This window comes from Crinia signifera, chromosome 4, assembly GCF_055691185.1.
Source record: "Crinia signifera chromosome 4, ASM5569118v1, whole genome shotgun sequence".
NCBI classification, from domain to species: Eukaryota; Metazoa; Chordata; class Amphibia; order Anura; family Myobatrachidae; genus Crinia; species Crinia signifera.
In genome coordinates this window covers 184,682,441-184,707,589 of record NC_139220.1, presented here as the reverse complement: position 1 = coordinate 184,707,589, position 25,149 = coordinate 184,682,441, and the positions used below count along the sequence as shown (strand labels likewise).

Here is a 25,149-nt window from a genome sequence, read left to right as displayed (position 1 = left end):
TGTAGTGCACATTTACAAACTGGCTGTTAGCGCTATATTATACTAATATACTGCTTTTCCTGGAGCATGGCACAAGAGACTTATAGAAAGTACTAAACTATAAAAGAACGATACCTGGCAGTAAGCGAGCCAGGAGAAATGTAGGGATGGGAGGGGGTGACTACATACTGTATAAGGGTAAAAATCGTTTCCAAAGATCACCACCTACAGAAAATCTGCTACCAGTATTGTGTGTGAGTCAAATATGAATCAAAATTGGATGATTGCTGGTACATAGAATCCACCTACAGTATGCTTGTGGGAATACTCCATTGGAGTGTTTTCGGTTACGGATTTTTTGCATGGTACACTAAAGATCACACAGGCCCAGGATACTTAGGCATGCTGGTGTCTGTAGTTCTATGTGTGATATCATGCTCTGACAGTCACAGATAGTACTTCTAGTGTCAGTGCTTTAAGGCTGCCAAGGTTAGCTGCAACCTGTGCTGCACCATGTAAAATCTCAATCTGACAGATTCCCTCTATTACCTCTATGGAGGATAAGCCCTGCTGCTTTCATCTTTTAGTGTTTTCATTATAGGGATGGCCCCAATTCCCCAAGGAAATTCAGGCTGGATAGCCTAGAGCTGGTTATTATAATAATAGGGGATCGAGCTATCATAAACTAGTGCTGGTATCCTGAACAAAGTAAAATTCTATACATTCTTCCCTTTAGCAGCTGACCTGAGCCCCATCTACAGACACAGGTAGTGGCAGCTACAGATGTGGGGCTGTAGCACAGTTCAAAAATCAACTAGGGGAGAAACTCCAAATGCCAGTGAGTCAGTTTGGAATGACAGTTGGTGGTAGTTGTTTTGGCTCCCCTATTTGACCTGTGCTGCCCCCCCCCCCCCCCCCTCTTGAGCCTCCCCTGTAATTAGCCTACACTCCACTCCTCTCTTTCATCACCCTTACATATGGGAAACCACCACCTGTTTTGCTGATTGCAGGCCAAGTTATTAAGCTCCAGATATAGTGCTGGTACAGTGTAATTATTTTTGAGGGTACACTTTAAAAAATATATTTTTTTCATTTATTTTACATAATATTAGGGTCCTGCACTAGTGGTGAAGCAGCTGCAACCAATACACCTCCTTTGAATTAACCTAATTTATAGCCGATGTTACATAGCACAGTGCCCCAGACAAACTAAAAAGCCCAGACCCCCAGGTTATGATTGGATCACAGGCTTGTCAGTGAAACAACAGGGATGACCATCTTTTGGTGAACCATTGATGATTATCCATAGCATCCTAGGCAAACATTGATGGACACCTGCCATATCACTACCGAGGCCCCTTCCCTCCCCATATCTGTTTCCCAATACATAAGGAATCATGAGCATATATTACCCCTGGCATAGAGGGAGCAACAACTTTAATGTGCATACATACTGTGAAGCAGAGCAATTAATGCACAGATATTCTCTGTATTAGGGCCCATATGTCTGATGATTTTTTTGTAACTGAATATAAGAAAAAACACAAATCCAAGCAACAATCATACAATATATTTTTGTTGTTGCTCTTTCTAAATAATTCATGGCTGCTGAATACAAGGGCTGCAACATACACTGAAATTTTGTTTAAAATTGTAAACAAATCAGAATGACACAGAAGCTATGATGTAAGTCTTCTGAAAGTTGCATTTCCCCCTGTAACTTGGCCCTGGGATTTATTAGATCACACTAGGTACAACATGTCACAAGCTGTTACTTAGCAGAAGCCGTTGCACCATGTTGTGTAAAGCAGCTTTAGGGACTTCAGCTCTGTAGCTCACTCTGGTTTCAGACTTCTCTCTCCTGTCACTAAGGGCCTTATTTTGGTTCATTCTTTCTGACAAAATCCTTCTTAGATGGGCAAAACCATGTGCACTGCAGGTGGGGAAGATGTAACATGTGCAGAGAGAATTAGATTTGGGTGGGGTTTTACTTCAAAGTGAGATCTATATTGCAGTGTAAAAATAAAGCAGCCAGTATTTTCCCTGCACAGAAACAAAATTACTCACCCAAATCTAATTCTCTCTGCACATGTTACATCTGCCCCCCCTGCAGTAACCATGGTTTTGTCCATCTAAGAAGGATTTTGTCAGAAAGAATGAACCAAAATAAGGCCCTAAATGATCCTTATCACTGACACAGCCCATAATAAGACAAACTGTGACAGTTGGACAGCAATGAACAGCAGAACACAAATATGATAGCAGACAGATGCAGTCTGTCGGAGAGATAAAGTTCCAGACGCCAATATAACCAGTGCATCTCACAATCGGATTATACCTTTGCTAGGCATTCCTAGGTAACGGCAACAAATTTGAGCACTGCATTAAGGTTTTTTTTTTTCACGTTCGCACAGGGGATCGATTTTTTATAAGTATTTATGTGCACGTTCAGCCTCTGTGTGCGAGCGGGTGCGGTGAATTGATTATTTGCTGGCTGCTCGCACACAACAGTGCCGGTGGGGGGTGAGGGATGGCAGACCGTCATCACACCCATGGGAACTCCCAGCATTTCATGGGCGTTCCCATGAAAATGCTGGGCGTTCCCAAGGAAATTCACCCGTAATTCACCCGTAATTCACCCGTAATGCAGATGGTCGGCGACCATCGACTGATTTTGCCCCCGCACGCAAAGCTGAAAATTAAATGTAAACATTAATTCACATATGTGCGGGGAAAACAGCGTGCGATGGGGGAGGGTGTTCGTGCGGGCACCGGGTGGCATTTAGAGGACATGTAAAGCTGCGAATTTCCACCAGAATCACCCCCTAAATATAATTTATGAACATGTAAAGTTGCATCAATACAGCACAATTGCTCTTTATATTGCTCCTGGTATAGTGGATACATGTTGAGCATGTATTAGCAGTGATCAGGGGTGGCAGTAGCTGTGTAAAGTATGTCTTGTTGGTGGCATGGCGGTGGTGGATGAGATATGGGGCAGATAGGGTGATATATGGAAGCCTAGGGATCTACATTTCCAGTCCTATCCTGCCATCCATTATCCCAGCCAAGCCAATTAGAAGTGTGCCACAGGGGGGAAGGTGTCTGAATTGACCAATAGTGTACATTTATATCCTGGACTACAAACTTTTATAGGTGAAATAAAATCTAGTTCGGATTGTCCACCTATGTATATGCTTTATCAATTTACAAAGTAAGTAAAGTATATTTTAATATTTCACAAACATTACCATTATTGGATGCAGCAAAGCTATTATCAAAGCAACATGATGGCATACACTATATCATGTGTCAAATAGTAGAGACCAAATTATGTATCCATGTTACCAGATTGTAAATAGTACTCCCCAGTGCCTGACACATGAGAATAAATAGAAAGTAGGGTTACTAAGGAAAATACCATTTGTACATTTGAATTAATCTAGAGAGCAGATACTGTATGACATTGAGTGATATTCTTGTAATCATTTGATAGGAATAATAAATGGTGCTCCAGCCAGTTATCTCCAGATTGTCATGTGTTTGAAAAAATAGGAGCACAGGGTTGGAGTGGCCCACATGGGTACAGGGGAAACCTCCAGTAGGCCCGCTGCATGGGAGCCTGCCTCCTCTTCTGGGGATCTGGTTCCTGACTGTGCACTTGGATTATACATGATACATTTTACTGCACAGGACTATTGTGTACTCTCTACAGGGCATTGCTGTTAATAATTTGGTAGATCATCTCGCATTTACTAGCAGTGTTTATTATGTATATTTATCAAGAGGCCTAGTCCATGCACTCTATACTGGGGCACACCATGCACTCTATACTGGGGCAAAGCAATGTAGTGGCTAGTGATAACCCCTGTGGAGACCTGGGTATGAGGCTCTACCAACTGCATTCCCTTGGTGGGCCCCTCATGTCCCGGTTTGACACTGTAGGGGTGGTTTGGCAAGCGTACCATTCATCATTCATAATGAGTGAGAACAAGAATGAATTATGTAATAGAAACTACCTGCACTTTTTACCATACTATATAAGGTTTGCAAATAACCTTACCCACATAGAAATTGGGTGTGGTATATCAGCTTGACAGTCAGTATACCGACGGTCGGGTCTGCAACAGAGGGTGTGAGTGTAATGAAGCCCCTTGCTGCACTCGCCACAGGTTCTATTCTCCCTCTATGGCGTCATGGATGCCCACGAGGGAAAATAGTAAGTTGGGATCCCGACTGTCGGCCATTTAACAGTCGGTATTCTGATGGCGGTGTACTGACCGTCGAAATCCCGACTGTCGGGGGGTCATCCGGCAACCATAGAAATCATGGTAATTATTAACCCTGCTGGATAAAATCAAATTCAATTAAATCCTATGAGTCTTTGATTGGCTAGGAGGGGATCCAGAAAATGAGCCAAAATATTACTGTGTTTAGAAACTAGTAATTAACAGTTCTACACAATCTTACCACACTGATGAGCTGAGCCAGAGACAACTGAAGCTGGATGGACACCAGCTGTGTATTGTTATAAGCTGGACGGATGAGTTTGTTATATCTATCTTTCCTCAAAAGAGTGTCCATTAATCTCTCTTCTGAATCTGCTGCTTTGCTATCTAGATAGAAAGAAGACATACCGCAAATATATAGTATAACATCAGTAACTTAAATAAAAATGACAGCATAGTATTAATCCATTCATGTGCATTACTTATCGCATAAAAAATGTTGGATGAATCTATGTGCACAGCTAAAACCTCAACACAGTTGCATGTTAGTATTTACAACTTTAATTTACCCCTGGTGGAACACGCTGTCTGTGGGCCCACTACCTCCTCTAGGGTTCAGGTTCCAGGCTGTGCACTTGAATTACACATTATAATAATTTGACATTAAACTGCACAGGACTATGGTTTATTTTCTACGGTACATTGCGGTTATTAATCTGGTACATTATCATGAAGTCAATAGCAGTGTTTACTCTATCAAGACCATAAATGACATCCCCCATAGTTTTAGTGATAACGCTGAAGGCAGGGCCAGTCTGCCCTGGTGGATAATTCACCAGGACTGGGGCATAAAGGGCCCACCAGGGGGAATGCAGAATGGACCCATGCATATGGTGTGGACAGCCTCCATAGGAGGTGTGGCAAGCCACCACAGAAAATTGACAAATGGAGTGCATTGCCTGGACCCCTTCATAGATAAACACTGCGAGTGCATTGCATGATAATGTACCATATTAATAAAAACAATGTACTCTAGAAAATAAACCATAGTCCTGTGCAGTATAATGTAAAATATATATACAGATGGAGAGCCTCTGATCCTTGGCCGGGGATCGCCAGCATGCCTGCGCTGGTGATCGCCGGCACAGAGGCACTTCATCTGACTGGGAGGGGCACCGGGGGAGGCAGCGGGGGTGCCAGCTCCGTAGCCACGGGGTGCGCCCGCCCCTGGGGAGAGCCGGCTGCTGGCGGGGGCTGGCGATCTGCAAAGATGGAGCCTGCTCCATCTGTATATTGTGTAATTCAAGTGCTCAGCCTGGAACCTGATCCCTAGAGGAGGTAGTGGGCCTTCATCGAGTGGGGTCCACTAAGGGTATCCCCTATTCCCCTGTGGGCCAGTCTGATCCTGACCCCACTGCTTCAAGGCTTCTTCCCTATCTGTGGGGGCCATTGTCAAATAACCCAGTTTGGATTCACCGGCAATCCAACCCAGGTACTTACCAGGTTTGGAACCAGGACACCCCTGGGTCAAGGGGTAGTGGAAACGCTCCCAAACCGGGATATTTGAAAAACAGAGCTGATTGGAGCTTCTGGGGCATTTATATGTGCATTTTGTACATGTTCATGTGCACTTTCTACATGTCTAGTTACACCAATGGCTCAGGTACTATATACTGCAAACAGTTTTCACAAAAATATTACATGTCTTGTGTAAAGACACTTGAAAAGGTTTCATATTGAATATTTGGGGCTAAAATAGAAGCACAAATCAATATTGTAGGTTTCTTTATTAATAAGGAAATGTTTTCTTTAATGATGGCCCTTTGGGTTAATGGTGACCTGCCCCTTGTCATAACCCTTTAAAAAAGCAATTTCTTATGTAATCCATAGTAAACAACAGTGCTTTGTGAACAGGGATTACCCAGCAATATCCTGGGAAACAGTGCAGTGGAAATGCATCTCATCCCAGGTCCACCCCAGGTCAGACCCTGGAACAATTTCCCGGGTCTGACTCAGGTCTGGGATACTATTTTCAGTTTTGGCTTTCTGGCTGTCCTGCAATCCTGGATGTAATAAAGCCTAAACCAACAGGAAACAGCTGAAACTCCACACTTCAGAAATCCCATATTTACTAAGAAACCTAAGAAAACCCAAATGAAGCAGTTGTGCAATGCAAGTTGGCCTCAAAACGAAGTTTGAGCTATTGTATTTGGTCAACTAGAAATAGAAGAATAATGCCACAGTTATAATGAAGGTCATTATTACAGTATATATTACAAAATAGTCAGAAACTGATAGTTCTCTTATGAGGGAAATTATATTTTATTCATATAAATTAGTATTAAAATTATCGTTCAGTTTTATTACAAAGCAATATTATCTATGTTAAATGTAGTTATCACTTGGTTATTTCTCTTCTTGTGACTGCGTCGGTTTTACGGCACTTTTTATGGTGGTTTGATCAAAAGCCATTATCAAACCCAATAACAAAACAAAAGTAACAAATGTGAATATAGTGTTTTACAAACCCCATCACAACTGCAAAATAGTAAATACAGTGGTTTTTTACTTTCAGCAGAGGAGACTTTCAGCAAGAGTTCGGGGGTGGGGCTTGAGCGTGACATCATTAGGCCCCACCCCCATGCTGGAAAATGAGCAGGTTTGCCTATCTCCGCGGAGGGCTAAATGACACGATTATGACACTTTAGCCCCGCCCCCTCCCGGAGATCGGCAAATCAGTTTAGCTAAACGCGGTCGGGGGAGGAAGCCACAAACGGGTGGGCGAGCGGGGGTCCCCCAGAATCCAGAAGGGTTGCCCACCTTTCTGGGGGGCTGGGAGGGGGACCCGATTTTCAGGACCCTCCCGGCCATTCCGGGAGGGTAGGCAACCCTGCATTAGCCAACTATGTGCAAGGGTATAATAACCATGGATAAAACTTAGTAAATTTAAATGCAGGTTTCACTATTTCCATGTTTATGTGCCAATAGTGTAATCACACTGACTGAGGTACTAACTAAATCATCTGTGCTTAAGCATGTATATCTTTGAAAAGTGGACCTTGAGGGACGAGTACGTGAACTACTGACCTAAATGTATGCAAGTTGATAAAATCTCCTTTACAGTATGTTAGGTTTAGTAGTTAGGTAATGTACAGTATATACGGTATATTATAACTCTGCTTCACATACCACTAGATGTCAGCATTGTTTAAATATGTTGTTATATAGGTAATCATTTGTAACCAGTCAAAACTACTTTTTTATGACAATTTATCATTTAAAATTTGCAGCTGTAAATACTAAGTATCCGTCGAATGTATCTAGAAGGGACCACAGCAGGTATCTCTGATCCCTGCTGTGATCCCTCTAGCCGCATCTCCCATAGGCTTGTATGGGTTATGTGATACTGCCTGATGCATCAATATTGGGCAGTATTGCATCAGGCCTTAGGACTAGCGCCAAACATGGGATGGCCTATGCGCTACTTAGCAGGGGGAGCTGGGGGGTCAGCGCTTACCGCACATGCATTAACCCCCTGGCTCCCGGCTGAGCGCATTGCAGAGACAGGCTCCTTTTGCAGCTTCTGTGCCTGCATGTGCAGGAGGATACATACCGCTGATAGGATCGCATGTTACAATGTTCCACCTTGCTCCCATTGTATAAAGGGCCAATTTATTAACATTCTTTTCACTGTTTTCACACCCTTTTATTTATTTTCACACTATTTTAGTTCTACTTAAATGTAGAAGGCTTTTGGAGCATTTTTTAGTAACCAGATCACATTTCCCATACTTGGAAATACGATCTGGCCAAATTACCAAAATGGATGTACACACAAGCTGATCACTGTGAAAAAATCATAGCTATTCCTAGGGACAAAGATGGCGGAGCATGCGCTGCACATACTCAGGGTATTTTCATGAAAAATATGGCAACAAGGCTACGGAGTGCATTCGCAGGGACAGGTCTTTCCCACAAGCGCTATCCCTGCATGTGAAAGTTGATGCATTCATACAATGTAATCAATTATTGCACTGTGGATTGGGACAATGTTATCACATCACATCCGAATTCTCATATGCGGATTGGAATAAAGCTACCCCTAAGAATTATAGTTAATAGTTCCCATTTCCTTTATTCAAAACAAATTGAGCACTTACTGTTACCAGTGTCCAAATAAATGGGCACTAGGTCATCTCATTTTAAGAAAAGAAACAAATATGATTTATCTTCTGTACTGTTTCAAGATTGTTGCATAAGCCACTAAGCACGCTCTATCCTTGAAATATGTCTGGATAAATATGGAATTTGTAACTATGTAACTATGCAATTCACGGCACCGCCGATATCGTTTTATAGGAGGTGGTCCCAGACAAACAATCGATCTATTGCTTAAACACTGATTGATATTGTTAACGATATCAATCAGTGACATCACCTGCCCCCCCCCCCACTATATCATCAATGGCATGCAGTCGTTGATGATATAGGCAGATTTGACTGCATGCTCAGATGACAGTGTAATGTCAGATGTTCAGTAATGCCCCTCAGGTCTGTGCTTCATTAAGGCTATAGGGGGTACACACTAGACGATATGCACAATAAAATTGGTAACAATATCATTATTCTGCATATCGTTTGTAAATATAGCATAGTGTGTACACAGCTTTAATCGCATGTATCAATTCCTATTCCCAGGTAGATGTTAGGGATATGGTCACTAGACAGACAAGAATTAGATCGGCAAGCATAAGGTCGACACCACAAGGTTGACATGCATCAAGGTTGACATGACAGAAGGTCAACATTGGGTTAGGTCGACATGGGGAAGGTTGACAGTCAAATGTTCGACATGGGGTTTTTCACTTTTTCTTTGAGCCGACAGTAGGTATTTTATGCCTCATTCACAAGGGCGTGGTGGGAGAATAAAATAGTGTACCGAGTGTAGTGAGGCACCGTGTCCAAAGCATGGCGAGCGTACGTGGTTCTACGTTTCAGTGTCCGTGTCGACTGTGTCAAAATTCTGGACAAAAACCCTTGTCGACCTTTTAACTGTCGACCTTCCCCAAGTCGACTTAATGGCCCTGTCAACTATACCCCATGTTGACCTTCTGTCATGTCAACCTTGATGCATGTCAACCCTGTGGTGTCGACCTAATGCTTGTCAACCTAATTGATGTCTATCCAATGATCCATACCCGGATGGTAAGCTTGTAAGCAGGTCCTGCTCTCTGTCTGTTAATGCCCAGTCTTCTTTTACTACAGTGTTGCCAACTGCACACCTGTAAACATGATGATCTTTAAGTCAGTATTCCCTTGTGCGGAGATCTCCCGTGTGCCCAAATGGGTGTGTGGCCTATCTATAAGGTCACGGAAAGGCTTGATCTTGAGCCATGTCTCCCATTTTTGTTACTGTAGGGGCATTGCTGTACATAAATGTCCAAAATCCATGGTAACAGGCTCACCATATAATGATTTTTACACTTTCCACAACTCCTCGCAGGTGCTGCGTAACCCAGGACTTACTCGGCAGTGCCATGGATAAAGGCATATCCAGCCTGGAGCTGACGTCACCCACCCTCACCTAATATACTCAGGCACGCCTAGCGTTTTCCCCCACACTCCAAGCGGTTTCTGAGGCGCGCCTGCGTTTTTCTTAACATTCTCACAAAATGTCCGGTTTCACCCCCTCACACCTACTTCCTGTCAATCAGCTTGCGACTGCGGTGAGTACGAAGAAATAGCAGGATTTCTTAGTAGGAAGGCCTCGTGCATGCGTACTGAGAAACGCGTGCATGCATAGTGCATCCATAATTGCCCGCTGTGCGAATTCGTAGCCGTACGTTCATGTCTGAATCCGGCCCAATGTTGTCTCTCCTCATTGACAAATCTGAAATCCAAGCAGCACTATGAGTTCCTGAATGCACAGCCCTGTACAAACAGCACCTGGGTTGGGAAATAACAGCCTGTTTATGACTTCCCTTCATACTGATGCTGAAGCTGGAAGCTGATGCAGTGGGGGCATGAGACCAGGCTTCCTTTCATGGTGGGACCTCACAGTTCTGATAGTTGCAGATAGAGTGAGGGGTGAAATTAACTGATGGCGTAATCACCTAACATTAGATTAATCCATGTAGCAGCTGCCTTTTTTGGTAGCATATATCTTCCAGCTTTAATAGCATGATCAATCTGTGCACATCTAGGGGCCTATACATCATGTTGTTATCAGGGTCAGGTATGCAACTTTGAGCAGAAGGATTCAAACAAGTAACCCTTTCCGCCGTTGGGAAGGAAAAGAGGAGGGTGAGGGAATCAGCGCTATCTGAAGATCGGCAGAGGTTCTGGGGGTAAAGCACAGAACGGTTTGTGTCTTTGGGACTTGATGAAATGCTGAAAGATAAGCAGAAGACAGCCCTGGGTGCAAGATAGGAAAATTACAACTTCATTGCATTCTGGTACCAGTGAAGTACCCTAAGATCTGTATTTGGACCTCGCAATGCGTCGGGCACTATTTTATTCTCCCACCACGCCCTAGTGGATGGTAGGGCATGAAATACCGCCTGTCGGCACATGTTGGCTCAAAAAACAGTAAAAACCCCCATGTCGACCTTTTGACTGTCGCCCTGGACATTGTCAAACTAATGACCTGTCGAACAAACGACCTATCGAACTGATGACCTTTCAACCTAGAACCATGTCAAACTTTTCCTATGTCGACCTAGACCAATGTCGACCTAACGGTGTCGACCTAATGACTGTCGACCATCATGCTGTAGACCAAATGACCGCATCCCGATGCTAAATATAGCATTAAGGCAAGTCAGATGCTTGGTTGCATAGAGAGAGGGAACAGTAGAAGGAAAAAAGAAGTAATAATGTCACTGTATAGGTCATTGTTACGGCCTCATCAGGAATACTGTGTCCATTTCTGGAGATCATATCTTCAGAAGGATATAAATACATTAGAGACTGTGGGTGGGATGTACCAAACACTTGCGGTACATCCCGCCACACATCACCATACTTGCCTACTTTTGAAAACTAGTTTCAGGGAGTTTATAGTTGGTAATAGAATTTTGCAAAGCACCCCATTGAGGGGGCATGTCAAGCTCCTCCCAAAGGGCATGTCTAGTTCTATATATGGAGAGATTGTGAATGTGGCACCTAGAAGCGTGGGTATGTACTGCTAAATGTAGATGAGCCCCAAAGCAGTTAGTAAGAAATACTATACTTGGTAAAGTGCTGGGAAATGGTGCAGATGATTCAATGTAACTGTATCTATCTCTCATTCCTCTTTTCCCCAAAAATGTAACAGTGTAAGGTGGGCTAGGTGAAATGAGGGAGATTGCTAGACTAATCAGGGAGATTGCTGTTATTTCAGGGAGTCTCATGCAGGATGGTAGGCAGCTATGCACATCACATTCATACTAATCTAATATGTGTTAAAAAATGTGATTAGTATTGCAATAAGAGATGCCCTTGCAAAGCAGCAGGAGGGGGTTAGGGGGTCTCTGTGGCTCTCCCCCTCCTGCTGTGCTCGGCAGCCCCCCGGTCAGACGTCTGCAGGGGCTGCCGGGCTCCGTCTCCTCCTCCCTGCACCCAGGAGGAGGTCACTGGCCCGAGCAGCACAGCAGAATGCTGCCCGGACAGAGGTGAGGGGGGCAGTGCAGATCAGTGGGGGACACGAAAGGAAGTCCATAGGCTTCTATGGGGTTACTCCAGCTAGAGCTGTACTAACCCTCCGGCGGCGAAACCCCGTCAGTGGGGCTTTACTGCACATGAAAATGTGGTAAAAACCCTAAAAACAGGGTTTTTACTGCATTTTCTGTTTAGCGCATCTTACCCTGTACATCTTATTATGTAGATTTTGGAGCAGAAAACAGAATGGGGAGAAGGGCACGAGAGAAACTTTCAAATACTGTACTGTATATCAAGGGTTTTAAAAAGGTCCAAGAGGAAAACATTCTTCAAAGGAAAAGAAGTATTAGAACTCAGAGGTGGTAGAGGCTAAGACAGCATAGGAATGTAAACATGCTTGGGATAGGCATATAAATATTCATTAATTACAAAGAACTAAGGATCAAAGAAGAATGAGGCTATCTAAAGGTCAAAAAAAAAGGCAGACTAAATGCTTTAAGTGGTTATTATTTGCTGTTAAATGTTTCTATATCCATGACATCTCCTGCTTTACCTTTTTCTAATCAATGGACTAAAAATGTAATTTCTACAAAGCGCCTTGAGTCCTGTTGGAGAAAGTGCGCTATATAAATTAAACTTACTTACAAAAGTAGGTGAAAATGTTAATTTTGTGGAAATTAAGGGATGATGAAAAGACCTTTACTGTACATTCTGCAATGGAGTTTGGATAGAGGGGTCCTTTTACCATAGGATCGCATTTGCAATGCGATCTGGGTGGGATCTACTGCCAGGGGCGGGCTGGACCAGGGTGCCATATGCCCCCCGGGCCGGTATTAGGGTGGCCAATCCCAGGATCGGTGGGGGGGTGGGGATCCCAGTTTTTGGCCCCTAAAACGCCTGGAGTTTCCAATCCCGGGATTTCGGGACTAGACTGCGCATGCAGCTGATGCTCAGACGCTGCCCAGCTACTCCCGTCCCAGGCAGTGCGGCTCTGCGCAGCGTGCCGACGTCAGAGGTCACGCTGCGCAGGCCACACAACAGCCGCCTCCTTCTGTGTGCACCGCGCCGCTGACCTCCTGCCACCGCTGACCTCCTGCCGCCGCCTCCATGAGACCATCCACCCAGGCTCCATCCTCCGCCTACCTGCCCAGGCTCCATCGTCCACCCATCCGGCCACACCGCACCTGTAAGTAAATATGCATGTGGCCAGTGCAGATTTTTGTATTTGTATGTTTTTTGTATTAGGGAAGCCAATCCCGGGATCACGGGAATCCCGGGATTGGGCATTTTTCAATCCCGAATTCCGGGATTGAAAAAATGCCCCGGAATTGGCATCCCTACCATTTACCATTGGCGCAGGGTTTTACTACCAGCAGCAGCACCTGTATTTGCACCGTGTGCAGGGCTGGCAACAGAAATCTTGGGGCCCTGTACAATTATATTTCTGGGGCCCCCACCTAATCCCAAATCCACACAACCCTCTTCTGTACGAGGATCATTTAACCTTCCGCTGCTCCAGGTCCATGCTTTCAGGTGCATATTTCTCTCGTTCTCAGTCCTGTTGATCTGGCTCCTGGCTGTTGCCTTCTCTGGCCTGTCAGATTCACAAAAGAATGCCGAGCACTACAAGCAGGCACGGAACAGATGACCCACGCATGTGCTATAAAGTACAGGAGCCAGAAACTGAGGCCACAGTGCCAGCGGCGGGTATGGCTGTGCACCTGCGGCCACAGGCCATGTGCACACACAGAGTAGATGGCTCTAAGCACCGAAGGGCAGAGCGCACACACAGTAGACAGCGGTGGCACACAGTGTCAGTCAGACTCAGTCACACATAGATGGTGCACAGTAGATGGCCTGGCCGCGAGGGTCACTGACAGGCCAGCGGCCGTAATGGGGCATGGAAACTCTGGGGCCCTTGAGATTGCTGGGGCCCATCACACTTGTCCCCCTTGACCCCCCCCTGTCGCCTGCCCTGACCGTGTGGGGGCAGAAATAGGCCCCACTTTGCACAAAGGTGTTCAGAGCTCTATGGGGCAGTGAACCTTTTGTGTGACTCAAGGCCACTGTACAGTACCTACGAATACAACGCACAGAATAATTTAACACTGAATTAACCACTTAATCTAGGTCAACAACAAAAGATTGACAAGCACAAATTTGACATTGACAAAATGTTGACACAAGCAAAAGGTCAACATTAGTTTTCACTCTTTTGGTGTTAATGTCAACACCTGAGCACTGAGTTCCCTCACATAGCTCGCTTCACTCGCCATGCTTTAGGCCAGGTACCTCGCTGCGCTTAGCACACTTTACCATTCCCTATGGGTGTCCACATGGATGGTAAAGTAGGAAAAAGTTAAGAACACATGTCAACATTTTCATGTGTTGACCTTTTGCTTCTGTCAACCTTTTGTCAATGTCGACCTTATGCATGTCAACTTTTTTTGGTGTCAACCTAGACATTGCTGTCAGCCAGCCAGTTACTGTACCTCTGAAATGCTAGTATACAATACATGAGCAAGGCCCTCTGTGTGACAGTTGTGTATGTTGGTACAATAGCGACGTCTGACAAAAATCTATGTGTATGTGTGTTCATGTGGTAGGGAACAGTGATAGCATGCTGCACTAGGACAGGGACTAATATGAATTACTACATATTACCAGTGAAGTGCTTCTATGTAAATAACCAGTAATAAATTGATAAATACATTGCTAATGATTTCACACTTGTCACATGGAGACAAACATGCACTGAGCATAAAGTTCCTCTCCTGCCTGTATGATCTGACCTGAGGTGCACAATACAAATATTAATGTAAGTGCTCTCACAATAAAACTCTTTATACAATAATTGCATTTATTTCATCGCTTACTCTGGACTCTTGGAAAAATAATGTTATAATCCTATATATTTTTAATGCAACTTTAAACTCTTAATGATGTATTGTATTATTTATATCATATATTAGCAGTGCATCGGACTCTCTTCTGCACGGATCACTAGCTCCCATTCATTATTACAGGACTTTTATCGGGCTGCTCCAATCCTATGGAATGCCCTTCCACGCACATTAAGACTCTCCACCAGTCTCCAAACTTTCAAGCGTTCCCTGAAAACTCACCTCTTCAGGCAAGCCTATCATATTTAAGTTCTACATGCATAACCCTCCGAGGCACTTATGTATTATATAGCTTCCCTTCTGGACTTGTAACTGCTATGCTATTACTGGTGCCTGTCCTTATGTTTCCCCCCTATATCCCTATAGATTGTAAGCTTGCAGCAGGGCCCTCCTACCTCCAAGTCTGTCTGTTGTTACCCAGTTTGTCTTATCACTGTCTACTATTGTAAAGCGCAACGGAATCTGCTGCGCTATATAAGAAACTGTAAATAAATAAATAAATAATATAGAATATATCAAATATATGTGTGTGTGTGTGTGTGTGTGTGTGTGTGTGTGTGTGTGTGTGTGTGTGTGTGTGTGTGTGTGTGTGTGAATAACTTTCAGGTTAGTTTAGTATACTTATGTCGGATGTGTGGCTTATTGTATTTGGTAATTGTGTTATTAGCTATGTCTGCATTAGATGAATACATTTTATATCTACATAAACATATGTATTAAAGGCAGGAATTGCGTAATATACACTGTTGTGTACAATAACTATAGTTTGGATATTGTATATTTTTATTTAGATTTTATAAACTATTGACTATCACAACACTGTATACATGTAACGAGTGACATGTCACTGTTACACACACAGAGAGTGACATGTTGTATATTGTATATACTTTTATTAACTGATAATTAATCCAGTTTAGATCATATATACAGATTATTTAATTTGTGGAACCTTATGTAAGTTATTTCTGCTCATTTGCTGCACATGTGTGTGATATATGCATAGTGACACATGAATGGTACATGATTCTCAATATAGATACTGTATGCTCATCAGAACTGTGCAGTGTGATCTGCGTGCACTCAATACAGAGATCACAAGATTTACTGTTCCATTCAAGTGTTGATTACCATACATATGGCCAGGGCAATGGCTCTGTATAATGTGTTGATGTTAGCAAGGCTGCACACTGTCATATCCTTCCGAACTATACAGTGCAGCAGTAACCAGCCCTGGGATGGATGTTGTGCATGAGTGAACTTCAGACAACATCTTATTTTTAGCCACATGTAAGGAAAACAATGAAGAAACAAGTAGAATGTCCGTGTGTGTGTGTCTCTGACTAGCCCTACATATTACACAAATATTCCTCATTATTTCAAACATACAATACAAATGCCATTTCTGAGTGACCTGATAGGGAAGAAGCAGAGCGTAGTGCACAGGATTACTAGGGCATGCTGTACACACAGCGATGGAGGGTGAGTGCCTGCTGCCGCCTAGGCAGCCAGCACTCCAGTACAGCCAGCACACGGCTGCTCCCCGCTGGACGTGAATGAGTATAAATGGCACATCAGTGTGTAAGGCTCGATCGCTGCATGAAGTTTGATGGGATACATAGGAAACACATTACTCACTGTCGGCCAGGAGGAGAGCGCACAGGAGAAACAGGGAGGTCAGCTCCCCCATGCTGCGTCCTGTAGTCTGCCAGTGGGGTGTCCGGGTGATGATGGATGCACCGGAGCAGCAGAGAAGTTTGCCCCGGCTACGGAGCAGGTAAGTCAGGCAGGGTGATGGCTGTGCGCCGGGGTGATGGAGTGGATGTATCTGAAAGAGTGTCAGCTGCCAAACTTTGGCTGGTGCGGGGAATGTAGCACTCAGGAGCGGGGAGGGGAAGGCGGGGAGGATGTGCTCCGGCAGCAGCAGGTAAGTTTGCACCGCAGCAGAGGTATGTGGGCTGGATGACAGCAGCGCACTGGCTGGGGAGTGGAGAGAGGGGCTGCAGGCGCCTGCAGAGGAAGCTGCACATTATACAGGATGCGCTAGTCAGCGCGACCAGCTCCAAAATCAGCTGGGTCCATATAACAACAGAGAGGGCAGATGTGATTGTGTAGCCATGTAACAATGGTGTACAGTAGGAGGCTGTGTGATGTACAGTATGCGGCAGAGACATGGACAGTAGCACTGGTTATACTTATCATTTCACATCTTCATACACTTTCACTGTCTTGCACATTAGTGGCTGCGAGACCTGTGCCCCTAATTAGGGTCATGTCATGTGCCTCAGTTACAGGGGTGACTGGCCAGAGTTTCAGTAAAATTCTGACAGGTTGGAGAATCTACACACTATTTATTCAATTACCATTACCAGACTACTTTTAGTGACGTGTTGGCTCCACCATTAATAAATATACATACAATATTTATTAATGTTGGAGCCAATGCATCACTAAAAGCATAGGTGCCAATTTATGTTTTTGCTGGTGGGTGCTCAAGCCAAAAATATAGGGGAGTGGCTTCATGGGGAAGAAGTGTGGCCACAAAATAATACCAATTTCTATTATGGAGCACAGTGGTCTCCAATATTCAAATTACGCAACAGAGTTCCACATACATAAATGCCCCCACAGTGCAGGTACTCCGCGGACAGAATACACTCTTCCCGGCATACTGTTTCCCAGGTGGCGGGTCCGGCGATGTGGGTACTGCAGCCGCAAATTAGCAAGTTAATGTGGTGGGACTCGGGCCCGTGGGTGCTCATCAATTTCTGTGGGTGCTCGGGCCCTTGAGCACCCACAGAATCGGCACCTATGACTAAAAGTAGTTTGTCCCAGCAGTGGTTCCATTTATCTTATTATCACACCTGTCCAGCATGTTCATGGTAATTGAATGAATAATGTACCCCATATAATTATCTGACTTTCTCTCCCTCAAATTGGTTTAAGTCTCTTTCCATACTACAGTTGAGCTAACTTTTATGTATAGTAGTTATTAGAACAGGAAGTTCAACCAATGGTGGATTTCCCATTATGCACACGAGGCACTTGCCTAGGGATGACACCTGCTTGGGGGCAGCATATCATGCTCTCTTGCATAACAGCCCTGCTAGGCTGACGGTCAGATGAAGCCAAGTGATCTTTTTTTTTTTATTGCTAATAGTTTTTTTGGTACTTGTGTATTATAGCGGCGCCCCCGGTGTTCATCGCGTTCATGTTTGCATCGCATCGCATGCCATGCCCCCTATGCGATGTAACATTGTATAAGCACCCTAAAGGATGCTTTTAAGCACCAAAATGGGTGCTTACAATGTTAAATGTACCCCCACGCCACCCCCCCACTATAAACGTAAACCCGCTATAATACACAAGTACCGTTTTTTTATTTAGTAACTGGTGAGGGAGAAGGGGACAATGGTTAGTAAATTGTAGTGGTGGAGAGGTTGGTGCTGCCCTGTCAGTTGGGAGGCCCCAACATGAAGGGTGCAGTGACATGATGTGGGGCAGCCTGACCCCCAAATTCACCCCTGATTTCAACTTATATCTATTAGTAATGCCTTGCAAGGGGAGGGCTGATTTAATTCTCCATTGCAATTACAGTACATGACTTAGTTTTTCTCTGCTATAATGAGAATATTGCAAGGGGCAGGTCACAATATGAGACTGCTGATTTCAGCACTTGTTACAGAAATAAAGGACCTCATTCTGATCTGTTGGGTACTCTGTGCATTAGCACGAAGGACCAATGTTGTGGGTCTGCGCAGGCGCATGCGCAGACACAGGGTGTCTGTGAACATTCGGTTCGCCGGGTGCACACACCCCACGTGGGGGACGCCAGGCAGCCCCATTAGCATATGGGAACATCCAATGTTCCATGGGCATTCCCATGAGAACCCTAGGCACTCTTAAGCTAATGAGGCTGTGATGGACATGCGGGGGGGGGAGGCAGATGACATCACCGGATGTCAGCTGCCCGCCCTGTCCTTGCACAGAGCACCCACAGTTCAGAGTCACTATATAGGTGTCTCTGAACTGCGAGCGCTGGAGAAATAATTTGATGGTGGCCAACCACCGAATGATTTCTCCCCGCCTGCGAATGCATGATTATGTAAATCATTCATTCATAGTTGTGCAGGGTGGGGAGTGTGTGCGGGGGGGGGGGGGGGGGGCAGCGGGCACTGCGGGTAGTGGCCAGCATCTGATGGACTCGCAAGGCAGCAAATTTCAATCAGAATAAGATCCAAAATTAGATAGCTCCCATTTCCATCACTAACAACTGAATTGAATATTAAATACAGCAGTCCAAAGATGGTGATTGCCCACAAGCAACATAAATGCATACCTCTCAATGGTTATGTTTACATCGGGAACGTCCAGTCTTTTTGGGGGACGTTCCTGCATCCCGCCCAGGGCCAGCAGTGTCCTGCGGCTGGGGGGGGGGGGGTGCAGTTGGGAGTCCTCGCTGCCACCCACTTGTCAGCGGTGAATAGACGCTATGCGCACAGCGTCTATTCCCCGCAGGCAGAGGGGTAGCAGTCGCAAAACGGGGGTGTTGCATCGCACGAGTGACTCGATTTGCAGGCCATGCCCCTCAGTGCAAGGTCACGCCCCCAAAATTTCGGCCACACGGCTGCACCACATGCAAGGTCCCACTGAGCCACCAATGAAAGTTGGGAGGTATGTAAAGGTGTTCCTTTCATATGGTGCTGCAATCATGGAGTACATACATACATAAATGATCCTTTTATACATTTTTTGGTACTCTTTACCTAGCACGGCGCCCACGATCTTGATCGTGGGCATCGTGAGGTAAAAAATCGTGTCGGTCGCGTCGTATGCGGGCTAAACATGCCCGCACGCGACGCGATGCTCACGATTTCCCATTGAAACCCATGTTAAACATGGACATCGTGTCGGTCGCGTCGCGGCCGGCTATAAATGTGCACACGATGGCCCCAACGCGATGCCCACGATTTGCCATAGGAATTAATGTTAAAAGACCCGATGGACACGATTTTAATGTTAAATGGCTCAATGGACCCGATTTTAGCATAGGAAACAATGTTAAATGGCCCTTAGAGCCCAAATAATTACCCTGAACTCTGAAATGGCCCCCCCAATTTTGTACGCCACCCCACGATCAACGTGAACCCGAAGCGTGGCGAGCGGCGGCGGTACGCGTCCTCCGACCTTTTCATACCCCCACTATCCACGTCGGCGTGGAGTTGAGAATAGAATAGTGTGGCGAGCGCAGCGAGCCACCGAGCCCGAAGCGTGGCGAGCGCAGCGAGCCCCGCGAGGGGACGCGGATACCTTCACAGGTAAAGGCGTCCCCTCGCGGGCTTCACAGGTGTCCGCGTCGCCACGGACACCTGTGAAGCCCGCGAGGGGACGCGTCTAGCTGTGAAGGTATCCGCGTCCCCTCGCGGGGCTCGCTGCGCTCGCCACGCTTCGGGCTCGGTGGCTCGCTACGCTCGCCACACTATTCTATTCTCAACTCCACGCCGACGTGGATAGTGGGGGTATGAAAAGGTCGGAGGACGCGTACCGCCGCCCCTCGCGGGCTCGCTGCGCTCGCCACGCTTCGGGTTCACGTTGATCGTGGGGTGGCGTAAAAAATTGGGGGGGCCATTTCTGAGTTCAGGGTAAGTATTTGGGCTCTAAGGCCCATTTAACATTGTTTCCTATGCTAAAATCGGGTCCATTGAGCCATTTAACATTAAAATCGTGTCCATCGGGTCTTTTAACATTAATTCCTATGGCAAATCGTGGGCATCGCGTCGCGGCCATCGTGTGCACATTTATGGCCGGCCGCGACGCGACCGACGCGATTTCCATGTTTAACATGGGTTTCAATGGGAAATCGTGAGCATCGCGTCGGTCGCGTCGCGGGCACACATAAATGTACCCGCGATGCCCGCGATGGGCGCCGTGCTAGGTAAAGAGTACCCATTTTTTCTATACAACAGTGGTAGGAAACAGTGTCTCCCTAGCGCAGCCGTAGGCAACCTGTGGCTCCCCAGCTGCTGCGAAACTACAAGTCCCAGCATGCCTTGCCACAATTTTCCTATTAGGGAATGCTAAAACTGTGGCACGGCATGCCACCTAGAAGTTCTGGAACTACAAGTCTCATCATGTCCTGCAGTGACTTATGGTTACACAAAAGCTGGAGTACCACTTATACCCTGTACTTTGTATACAGAATAAATATTGCATTCAGAAATCAATCAATAGGTTCCGTAGAGTTATAGTTAATGTCAAGGGCAATATTAAATTCCACTGAGATCCCTGAATTCGCTGGTTTAACAGCATGGGGGTGGGGCTTAGTGATGTCACGCTTAAGCCCCGCTCCCTGAGCGGCTACTGAATCTCTCCTCTCCGGGCTTCTCCCGGAGAGGAGAATAAGAAAGTCGGCAACCCTGAGTAAAATTAAGTAACATTGCTGAGAAAATGCATGCATATCGCTGCATGTGTAGGGCACATTAGCCACCGATATAAAGCAGCAAACTAGCTGGGCCAGGAGGTTCTCAAATTCTATATTATAATCTTATTCTTCCATCATATCTGCAGGGTTCAGTGCTGAGATGAAAAAGGTTACTTTTATGTACTATTATGTAGACGTATACCCCTTTCACGTCGAAAATTTCGGGTCACACCCAAGATTTGGAAATGGGTCCTTCCCACGAGCAACCTGGCATTTGTGTTGTTTTGCTGCCCACAGCTACCCGGCATATTGCTGGGTGATGACATCAAACAGGGGAGAGGCGGAGCGTCATCAGGAGCAGGGGAGGAGCTGACGCTGTCTCCAACCTCTACCTCCTCTATGGTGTAAATGGGACCCGGGTCGCTCAACCTGGGTTACCTGTTAACACTGCACAACAACCTAGTTATGACCTCGGTTTAACCTTTCTTTTAAACTGGATCAGAATACCGAGTTGCTGGACCCGGGAAATTCAAAAAAGGCACTTTCACATCGCACAGACCCGGTCGAACCGGCAACAATCCGGAATCTACATGGGTTTATGTTTGCAATGTGTAAGGGGTCTTAAGTGACACAGTAACATAGTTTTTCTCTAGAAATGTCCAGTTATTGACATATGTCATTCTTCCTTTGTCTGTAAAACTATTTTTATGAACGGCAATGGGAGATCACTGGCATATTCATTTCTCTGCTGATTTATAAAGATGCACATGGTTTGACTTCAATATAATAAGGTCACCAGGTGGCTAAGTTAATGTAAACAAAGAGTAAGATATCTGCATCACATCATTTATCGGCAGTCAGGTGTGTGATTGAGAACCTGCGATGAAGGATCTGCATTTGAATTAACACCAAGCCATGTATGAAATAAAATATCATTTTATACATATGTTCTTACTATCCAGTTGTATATTTCATAGCATTTGCCCATGGTTTTGCACGTGTGGATGGCTGTTACATTTATTCACTGCTGATTGGTGAGTGCCCTAATTCTTTTGAACTGTGGACTTGGACCATATAGCAATCACTCTATATGTGCCTGATGGGAGCACCGCACAAGAATCTACGTAAACTGTAAGTGCATTGGTTCCATAACTATGTATGTATGTATGTATATATATATATATATATATATAAATATATATATATATAATTTTTTTTTATTATGTTTGTATACCATACCACCCCTTGCTAGTGAAATGTTTTGTTTATAGAGTGTTACATTTACAGTACCTTTATAGACTGACCATCTGCACACATCACTTAATCCCATGAACACTAATGGAATTCCAAAGAATCACACCCATAATTGGATCAATAGGTTAGGAGCTTCTGTCCTCATTTGTAATGATTACGGGTCATCCTAAGGACATGACCATACATAGACCAATTTTCCCAAGATGGTACATATTGGCTCTAAATCTTATATATATATATATATATATATATATATATATATATATATATATATATATATCTTATACACAGTATAAGTATACTGTATGTACAATGCATGTTATATTGCTAAGTTGATGTACAATATCTATCGGAAAAGAAATAATACCTAGTAAAGGTGAAATTATGGTTGATTTTACTTGTTTGGTAAATTGCCCCCTAAAGGTAGTTCATTATCTCATTAATTGGAACCTTTGACTGACAGACATTATTATTATTACTACTATTATTATTATTAATAAGAAAGAATAAATACAGACCACTTTTTTTAATTTGAACAAAATTATGGTGAAGTGATATTGCATTTGTCTATAAAACAAAAATAATTTAATTATCACATTTTTATTCATGTTTATTAGCTGTCAGGATTATTGATCCAGACTATAGATGTGCTATAGAGTTATTGTTTTGTTTTTTTGCACAACATTACTTCCTATTAATAGAAAGTCCTATAATGCTATCATCAGGCATGGCCGAAGGTTTAAAGCCAATCTAGTGATAGATTCCTGTGCCTATAATGGTAGGTAGGGGACCTGGCTTATCCGTGCTACATTTCTGTGCACCAGAAGACAATGGTGTGAGCCAATCAGGAGCATGTTCCTTTTTTGTGCACTTTGGAGAACTGTGGTTGGCCTTCTGTATCCACGGGCGCTGTTTGTGTCTACATACATAGTAAGTACATATTCATTAAGTGCTGGTAGCAGAATATAGCATGTTTGGAATATATTGTAGTTATGTGCATATTTTAAATATTTGTAACTATATTTATATTATATATAAGCAGTGTTTGAACTGTGGACCTGATTCAGGCCCGTTCGTATGGGACCAAATTCGACCTCGTATTGTTTTATGGGCATCCCCTTAGAAAAAGCTTGGGTGGGCGGCTGACATCAAATGACATCAGCGCCCGCCCTGAATTCGTCAATCTTCAGCCAACATATGAGTCAGTCTAGACTGACTTATATGTTGATTATGGCAGTACATTGAAATGTGTTATTTAATAGTACCCTTTGTAAGAAACTATTACAGTGGCTGATTCTGTCAGCCAGAAATAAAACTTATTTCTTTGCACCACCTCTGGCTCCCATTGCTCATCTGGAACTTACCAACTACAAGGTGCTATAATGAAAAAACGTTACTTATATGATAGTTGGGCGCCCACTAAGCTATTTGCTTAGTTTTACGTGTCCCCTCGCCACGCGCGCCACGCTTCGGGCTCGGTGGCTCGCTGTGCTCGCCACACTGTGTAAATTCAACTCCATGCCGACATTGATAGTGGGGGTATGAGCGTACTAACTATAGTGGGCGCACAACTAACATATAAGTACAGACAAATCAAATATAGGTTGAGTATCCCGTATCCAAAATGCTCGGGACCAGGAGAATTTTGGATAACGGATTATTCCGTATTTTGGAATATTTTAATATTTCAATGATGTATTTTGAAGCATCTTGCATTTATGCTGTATAAACACATCAACCACATAAAATACCCACAGATATATTTTATTTGTTCAAAAAACAAGGTTTCAAAACATGAAACAAAATTTGTGCACTATCTCAGATATTGAATTTGAATGCTAAGCAATCATTGTCTAGTACATATATAGTGCCAGTTACATATCATGTCCCCAGTAGTGCTGTTACAAATGACCCCAGTGAGTTTTTAGCAAATTTTTTTATTTTTTGTCACTTTCTGGATTGTATGGTTTTCGGAATAATTCGGATAACGGATATTCGGATATGGGATACTCAACCTGTAGTACTATAAATAGAAGAGCAATATATCACAAAATACTTAAACAAAATAAAAACCAAGGAATAGAAGTACAGGTTTGGTATCCCTTATCTGAATATCCGTTATCCGAATTATTCCAAGAACCATACATTCCAGAAAGTGAAAATAAAATCCCCCCCCCCCCCCCCCCTTGTGGGCTCGCTACGCTCGGCACACTAATTTATTCTCCCTCTATAGGTGTCATGGACACCCATAGAGAGACAAAGTGCCGGCATTGTGGCAGTCGGGATTCCGGCATCGGAATTTCATCCGTCAGGATTCCGACCGCCGGCATATTGACCACATCCCTTTGCAACCTTTTTTTTTTTTAACAAATAAAATATATTTGTGTGTGTTTCATGTGTTTCATGTGTTTGTACAACATAAATGCAAGATACTTCAAAATACATCATTGAAATATTAAAATATTCCGAAATACAGAATAATCCGTTATCCAAAATTCTCCTGGTCCTGAGCATTTTGGATAAGGGATACTCAACCTGTATATATTATTATTCAATTTGTAGTGTGTATTCATAAAAATGTTGGCTTCCTTTTAGAAGTCAAAGGCAACCAAAGATTGAAATTAGTTGTTCATTTATAATATAAATATATTTTAAATACAACTATAAATCTAAATCTGATTTCATTTAGAGCTTTGAGCCTAAAATATTGAAATGATGTTTAAAC

At 44.1% G+C, this 25,149-nt stretch overlaps 1 protein-coding gene across 1 annotated transcript in view; it reads right to left on the bottom strand.

The window, feature by feature from the left end:
• The window catches only part of CHRNB4 (cholinergic receptor nicotinic beta 4 subunit), a 28,070-nt gene extending 11,350 nt beyond the window's left edge, over positions 1-16,720 (bottom strand). Inside the window, exons 1-2 of the mRNA XM_083179698.1 lie at positions 16,388-16,720; positions 4,450-4,595 (exon numbers count right to left, since the gene is read on the bottom strand). Coding sequence (XP_083035824.1) covers positions 4,450-4,595; positions 16,388-16,439 — 198 coding nt within the window. The 5' untranslated portion in view covers positions 16,440-16,720. The remainder of the gene's footprint in view (positions 1-4,449; positions 4,596-16,387) is intronic.
• Between the last annotated feature and the right edge of the window lie 8,429 nt (positions 16,721-25,149).